At 60.8% G+C, this 7696-nt stretch overlaps 1 protein-coding gene across 1 annotated transcript in view; it reads left to right on the top strand.

Annotated features, from left to right (window-relative positions):
- The window catches only part of ADCY3 (adenylate cyclase 3), a 61033-nt gene that overhangs the window by 26106 nt on the left and 27231 nt on the right, over positions 1-7696 (top strand). Inside the window, exon 2 of the mRNA XM_012727352.1 lies at positions 4720-4869. Within this exon, the coding sequence (XP_012582806.1) occupies positions 4720-4869 (150 nt within the window). The remainder of the gene's footprint in view (positions 1-4719; positions 4870-7696) is intronic.

Here is a 7696-nt window from a genome sequence, read left to right on the forward strand (position 1 = left end):
CTCTCGGCCCTGCAGCGCCTTGGAGATGTTTCCAAAACATCTGAGTGAGTTTTAATGAACAGAAGCCCCAGTGCTGCCCTCTCCCAACGTCGGAGCGCCGCGGTCTCTGAGGGTGGCTGACGTGGCCCTGACGCCCAGAGCGGCTTTCCCAGACCCTTCTCCCGGCTCTGGGGTGCTCTGGGATCTGCAGGCTGGAGGGGGCCTGTGGGGGGTCTCTGAGGCGGAGAGCTCCACCAGCCTCCTGTGCCCAGCACCAGCCGGTGTCCCCAGGGGCGGGCAGAAGAATGTGCAGGAATCATGATTCATCCCATTCCGTGAGGGAGGATTTCGGGAAAGAATTTTCTCACGCTGCCTTTCCGCGCTGGGGGATCACAAACACTCGAGCCAGCTGTTGTGGGTCCGTCAGAGGAAACTTTGGTCCCAGTGTTTACCCACGTGGGAGGCTCAGTCATTGTTTTCATTATTTAGACAATGTTGTAGATTATAAAAAGGTTTCTCTTGAAATAGACTGCTGCCCGGTCTACAAGGGGGCTGCGGGGTGCCCTGGGGCACCCCAGATGCCTCAGGCTCCTCAGTACAGAGGTCTCCCCAAGGAGCACGTGCGGTGTGGAGGTGCCGGTGCTGGCTGGGAGCCAGTGCACGCCAGGGCCCTGTGACTCTGAGGGGCCTGGGCCAGGGCACCTCCCGTCTGCTCTATCAGTGTGTGCCGTGTCCCCGAGAGGGAGCGCCCCCCCCTCAGAACCCTGTCGCGAGAACCTGTTTCCAGGAAGCCGTCCCCTGGCTCCCTGCGTGGCCGCGACCTGCCTGCCCGCCTCTGCCGCTGTGTGTGGCCCCTCGCTCTGGGCCGTCAGCTGCCCGGCCTTGCTGTCCTGGCCTGTCGGGCCCGCGGGGCGCGGCCAGGCCTCCTTCCCCTCTGCTCCCAGGCTACGCCAGGCAGGGCAGGGCCTGTGTTCGTTGGCAGGCTGGAGGCGCAGGGGCTGGCCTGGGGAGGACACGGGGGCCAGGCGGCTCTGGTCTTCTTGTCCGCTGGCCAGAGACGGAGGGTTGCAGGGTGAGTTGTGACGTCTGTCTAGCCACTAGCCCTTGCTTTGAGCACCTGTGCTAGATGAGGCCTGGGGTGGGCTCTGGGGACACAGGGTGAGGACAGCAGAGTCGCCTTCCCAGGCACCCCTTCTCCTAGAGGGCACAGGACCCTGTTTGGGGACCGGGGGGGAGGCACTGTCCGGCGAGTGGAGGCTGAGCAGGACTCTTGGGACAAGAGGGGTCTGCCAGGTGTGCCAGGTGGGGCTGGGCATGGAGGGGCCGGTTTTGGCACAGTTGGGGAGGCAGTCCTGGGGGAGATACCACTTCTGAAAAGGAAGTGTCCCCCTCCCCCCCCCGGAATGGGGACATCAGAAAATTAAAGCCAGGCCTGCAGAGGTCAGAGGTCAGAGAAGCCTGTCTGTCAGGCACAAGAAGGACCAGTCGGCTGCTCAGGGTTTGCGTTTCCCTGGCGGCCACATTTCCCCAAGGCCTGTGGTCCTCCGGCTGTAACGAGAGGCCAGGCGAGTCCGAGCCAGGGAGCTTCTGCGTGCGAGGCGCCCGGAGAGAATGCCCACATTAGGGCTGGAAGGGCTGGAAGCGGGAAAGCTTAGATGCTGCTTCATTTCAGATTAAAAACGCAGGCAGTGCACATATCAGGGCTTCGGCTGGTATCTTCCTGATGATCTTAGTTGTAGTTTAAAAATGTTCTCCTTTCTGGGTGAAGGTGGGTTTGTGAATATGGAGTCAAGCTGAGGGGCGCTTCGAGGTGGGCTTTGAAGCCTCCATGCAGAAGAGGCATGTCTGGGGGTCTTGCTCCCTTCTTGTCCGTTCTGCAAAATGGCGCTAGCATCAGCTGCCTGTGAACACGGGAGCGGGGCCCCCGCGGGCACAGCCCAGGCTGCTGTGCCCTGATACCAAGCCAGGCAGCGAGGCAGCAGCGGGTACTCAGCTCTGGCTGCATGTTGGGGTCCTCCAGGGCCCCCATCGCACCTGTGGCCTGAGCCAGCTGGGAACTATATGGTGGTGCCGGTCCGTGCGGAGAGGAGAGGCTGCTCCCAGCCCCTCCTCCACTCCCGAGCCCCCCTCCCCAACCTGCTGCCTAGCTGGAGGTCTCCCCTGGCGACATCACCCCTTTGGATTTCTGCTCGGGACTTAGAGACCGAGAATCTGCCTGAGGGGCGCTGGCCTCAGCCTCAGCCACTCTCCCTGGCACAGGGGTCGCCGAGTTCATCCAGGCCTCGGGGTGGCACTGAGCACCAGTTCCCCTGGGGACCCTGTTTTCAGATTGAGAGAATCTGGGGAGTTCTGGGAAGCCCAGCTCCTGGCACCCTGGGAGAGTTGTCTAGAAGATGAACCCACCGGGCGCTGAGAGGGATCCCGAGGTGGACAGGACCTGCAGATCACGTGACTCTTCCGTGCATGGCCCGGATGTTGGCCTCACAGCCCTGCAGGTGTGGCAGGACAGGTCGGGCTGGGATGCGGGAGCCCTGTGCCAGGGGCAGGTGCTCTCACCAACCAGGGAGTCTGCCCTCCTCTCTGGACCTGGCAGCCCCAGCCCCAGCTCTGCCCACAGAGGTGAGAGGTCTGATGAGGGCCGGAGAGTGCCAGGACTGGAGGGACTTTCAGCTAAGTGGGTGCTCCCTCGGCTGGTAGGCCATGAGGCTGGAGCTCTGAGGGGCAGCACCAATTCCCCCCCACCACGCCTTTATTTTCAACATGGTCCAGTCCACATGTCGAAAGCAAAAGTGAATTTTATTTTGAAGGCGCAGCTCGGTGAAGGAGCGCTGCCCGTGCAGATGGCCCCCGTGCGCGACACGCCCGACGTGCCACGCTCTGTGGTCACCCACGGCTGGTGGCTGCATGAGAGGGGGACACCCAGGGGGTGACAACAGGCATTGCTGCTACGAGCTCAGCCTGTGGCCTCACAGACCGCCCTGTCCACCCCAAGAGGGGGGCAGGCAGGGGCTCTTCATGGGGGCAGGGAGGCCCCCAGACTCTGACCTGTCCCCAATCTAGTGTGACAGCCCAGGGTGGTTGTGGCCAGGGCTGCCTCAGAAGCGTGGCCCAGGACAGCCTGCTTTGCCGGGTCCAGAGGGGCTGACCCCACAGGCAGGAAGCGCAGACCTTGTGCAGCCTCCCCGTGCGCTCCAGCGCCCGGACAGCTCGCCCTGGTGGCTGCTGAGTCTGCATCCTCAGGGGACTTCAATGGGGTGCTTGCCGCTGCTCAGAGAGCACACTCAGGGTGCAGCCTCCTGCCTCATGAGCATGAACATGGGGGAGGGGCCTCTCCAAGCTTGCACAACCCCTCGGGAAGGTGGCTTCTGGGCTGATGGAGGTTCCGGGCCCGCAGGCCAGACGGGTTCAGGCTGCGCCCAGGCGCTGTGGGGTCTGTGGGGTGGCCTGCGGCTGTGCTGGTGCCCACAGCGCAGGCAGAATGGGCTCTCACCTGCCGACGGAGGGACAGGAGATGCTCCACTGGCTTCTGGAAGTCTGGCTTGCCTCAGGTGATGGGCTCCCAGGTCCCAGAACGAGGCGTCTTCGATGGCTGGAGCCAGCCATGAAAGGAGCTGGGGAACTCTGCATCCGGTGGCTGGAGGACACAGCTTACGAATGAACTCACCCCGCAGCAGCCTCTGCTGGGCGTCCTGAGCCCGTCACTGGCGGCCGAGGAGAGGTGCCCCACCTCCTGGGGTTGCCGGGTCCTCAGGGTCAGTGGGCAAACAGGTGTTCAGAGCGGATAGCTGGAGTAACTAGAAAATCAGCATCACCTCTATTGCCTGTTGAACCCTCTCGCTGCGGTCGCAAACTGACCTCGCTAAGCCGTACTCCACGTGGCCAACCTTCCCGTAGGCCAGGTGCTGGGTGCCAGGAGCGTCTGCCTGCCTTCCAGCACCTCTGCCCCAGACTCCCCCAGAAACCACACCCTGCAGAGCAGGCTCTGTCCTGCCCCGGCAGGACCTCGGGACTCCGGACAGGACGGAGGTGGGGCAGCCTCCAGGGGAGGGTGTGAGCAAGCTGCGGGGAATTGGGAGGCCCAGGGCTGGGGACTAGCCTTGCTGCAGACGCCTCCGGCCAGTGGTCTTGGGGTAGCAGTGGCCCTGCCCCAAATGGGGCCCACTTGGGGTTAAACCCTGCAGCCGGCAGCAACCAGAAGCAGGAGATCAGTGTGACTGAATGTTCAGGCCCTGTCTCTTCTCTCCCTCCAGCGGGAGCCTTGGGGCTGAGCTCCGGCAGCCTGGGGCAGTGGGCCGGGGACGCTCCGTTGGGTCGGCAGGGGCAGGGGAGCAGACTCTGGGTGCCCAGGAGACCTTGTGTGCCAGGGCTCGGAGCTGGTGGCACGGCTGTCAGGTTCCCTAGCCCCTTCCTGGGCTCCGGGGAGCCAGGTACTGACCCCCCTTACCTGAGAAGACGCCAGTGAATCCCAGAAACCTACACGCCTGTGGTACACGTGTACAGTCACACTGTAACTCCTGAATCGGCCCAGGGCCATTTCTGTTTCCTGTGCTGTCCACGTGCTCTGCGGCCTTCAGGATCACCTGTCCTGGCCGCGGTCTGGGCTCTGTCCCCTGCGCAGCCCAGGTGCACATGACCGGCACGCACATGGCCGGCTCAGCCCAGCCACAGTGGGCTCAGTTTGGGTGCCCCCTCCTGCTGCCTTACCTTCACCCCGTCTCTTCTCTCTCCCTCCGGGCTCAGATCCTGGCCAACGTCTTCCTCTACCTGTGCGCCATCATCGTGGGCGTCATGTCCTACTACATGGCCGACCGCAAGCACCGCAAGGCCTTCCTGGAGGCTCGCCAGTCGCTGGAGGTGAAGATGAACCTAGAGGAGCAGAGCCAGCAGCAGGTGAGGCTGGGGGTCACCGGCAGCTTTTTGGGGGTGTTGTTGGGGCAGTCGGGCAGGAGCCTGAGTTCCGGGGCCGGGCTGGGAGGGGGGTGCCGTGTGGAGGCCGCGGACCCAGCGTGGTGCCGTGGTCTCTCAGCGGGCTTTGGCCTCTCCGGCAGGGCGCATGTTGCTGCCCGGCATGGCCCCTGCCTTCTGGAAGCTTCTCTTGCTGGAAATTCCTAAATCTCCTATGGCTCTACTTAAGCCCCCCACCCCCCGGTTTTATTTTTTCCTTTAATTTACAACTTTGAAAGAACCTCGGGGCCCCAGCATCGCCCGTGAAGCTCTGTGCCCCTCTCGGGTGAATGCCCCTGCGCTTTCCTGCTTTTGGGCAGACCCCATGCTGGCCCCTGCTCCCCTTTTCGCACTGTTAGTACTGTGTGCACACAGCTGCGGGACTGCGGTGGCGGGACTGCGGTGGCGGGGAGGGCGCCCCCGGCCCCAGGGGTCCTTGGGTGAGGCCCCACACTCTCCATTCTCAGGGCGACCTCCCCACTCTGCCCTCTTCCAAGTCCTTAGGAAGAAGTAAAGCCCGCCCACTCCCCAGGGACCCCACTGTTTACATTTCTCAATCCTGAGGCCGCCTGGCCACTCCCTGCAGCTCCCCCTCCAGCGCTGGGTCCCCCCAGCCCGAGCCACCCCGCAGGGCTCCGGGCGCCTGGGACTCAGTCTTCTAAACAGTTTTCGGTCTGAATTCATCCGAGTGCTTTTGGCGGTGTCTAGAAATTACATCCGCTGACCTCCTGTTATCCACAGGTTTATTTCCTGTTAACAAACAAATGCGTTCGGTTGAAAACATGGCTCTCTGCTCTTGGAGCCCCGCCATTCAGTGTTGGGGCGGGGGGCTGTTTGCTCTGGGTTCCCTGAAGTTGCTGTTTCCCTCCATCCCGCCCCCGTGGGGCGGGGCTGCAGCTTTGGGAGTCATTCTGGAACCCTCTGTGAAGGTGGTGGGAGCCCCTCCCAGGTAGTGCTGTCTGAAGACACACACTTAGCTGGTGCGTTTGCGCCTCCCCTGCCCTGGAGGTTTTTTTTTTTTTTCTGTATTTGTCAATGAGATCTAGAAGCCTCTCGGCTGGGCCTTGGACTCAGCTCCTTCAGGAGGTGGCTTTGGAAGGGGAAGCTCCCTGGCCCCCATTGTGAGAGAAGGCCCTGCCCCCCACCCGTCTGCTCACCCCCTTCTGGGGCCAGGACTCCCGGAGCTGCCAGGCCTGCAGTGAAGAATCCCACCCTCCTGCCGTTATGCAGCTCCGGGAAAGTCGCCGTTCAGTCTCCTGGTTCTGTGCTGCTTGTTTCTTGTTTGCGTCTGCTCTCGTTCTGTGGAGAAACCCCTCTGGACTTGCTGCAGCTAAACAAACAATGCACGTGTCACCTCTTAGTGGGGCAGGGCCTTCTCTTTCATATCGTATCCATGCAGGGTCCAGCGTCAGCCTGTGAGGACCTTGCCTGTCCCACAGTGTGTAGATCCAGGACATTTCAGCCTTCAGCAGTGCTCCACGGGGAGACAAAGCTCTGTGTTGCACTCTGGATAATTTAGTGCTTAAATTAATGCCTTGCCCTCCTCCTCTGTCACAGGAGACCTGGTCCTTTATAACCAAGTGTTGAAACCCAAAGTGAAAGTGCCCATATTAGTCTTGCAGCATCCCGCAGGGGTCCTCTGAGAAGCCGGGCAGAAGGGCCTTGGGCAGCCTGTAGCGCCTGGGAATGGTGGTGGTCAGGCTGCAGCACAAGGGCCTGGAGGCCTGTTTTCTGTTGGTCAGCGCCATATGCTCCCTCGGGGTGGGGTTGGTGCAGGAGAGCGGGGCCTGGGGTGCTCCTGAGGCCTGCGCCTCATGGGGCAGCCAGAGCGGCTGGCCACCCTGTCCCCCCACCCCGGCTCCCCCGCTGTGTCGCCTTCTGGGGCCGCAGCAGTGGAGTAGACACTGGCCCGGGGAGCAGAAGGAAAGAGCAGGGGGAGAGAACCGTTCCTGCACACCGCAGCCCCTGCCGGGCTCACAGGGGGCCTGCGAGAGCCCATGCGTGGCCGGGGCTAGCCAGAGTGCACCTCTGGCCCCTTCATGTCGCTGGGCCTCGTTTCTGACAGTTCAAGTGTAAAACCTTTGGGCAAAATAGGCCCATTGGTAGGAACGGCGCTGGGAACGAGAGAAGCACCATCACCTTGGGAAGTGTTGGGGTTCACCCCACCCCCGCTGACTCGAGTCTCATGTTTCCTCCGGGGCTTTCCTGACGGTGGTGAGCAGCAGGAGCTGCGGGCCATTTTGACTTTCCGTGGCCTCGACAGGTTTGGGGTCGTGATGATGCCAGACTTGGGCAACAGTTCGAGGACTGTTCTCTCCTTTCCAGTCTTTGGAAGAATTTGCGGAAGGTGTGGGCCATTCCTCAGATGCTGACAATTCTCGAGTCCAGCCCGTGGGGCTGAGGTTGTCGTTACAAGAAGAGTCAGTTCCCTTCACACACACAAGTTTTGTATCCATAAGTTTTGGAAAGTTTTTCCAGGAACTTGTTTCACTTCATTGAATAAGCAAATTTTCGATATTATGCTCTTCTTTTAAAAAATCTTGTATCGTCTGTGGGATTTGTCATTAATAAGTGTTCCTTTGTTCATTACTTCGCGATAATTTGTTTTTTTTTTTTCTTCATCTGTCTTGCTCTGGTAGTACCTTTTTCATTTTTGCTATCTTCATATATTTCTATAATTAATTTACATTTTTGCATGCTCATTGTCTATTCGGGGGTTAATTTGGTAGTCATTTTTAACTTCTTGAGCTGGACCTAAATATTTTTTGTAAAG

Source organism: Condylura cristata, unplaced genomic scaffold (assembly GCF_000260355.1).
Source record: "Condylura cristata isolate star-nosed mole 26May11 unplaced genomic scaffold, ConCri1.0 scaffold00020, whole genome shotgun sequence".
NCBI classification, from domain to species: domain Eukaryota; kingdom Metazoa; phylum Chordata; class Mammalia; order Eulipotyphla; family Talpidae; genus Condylura; species Condylura cristata.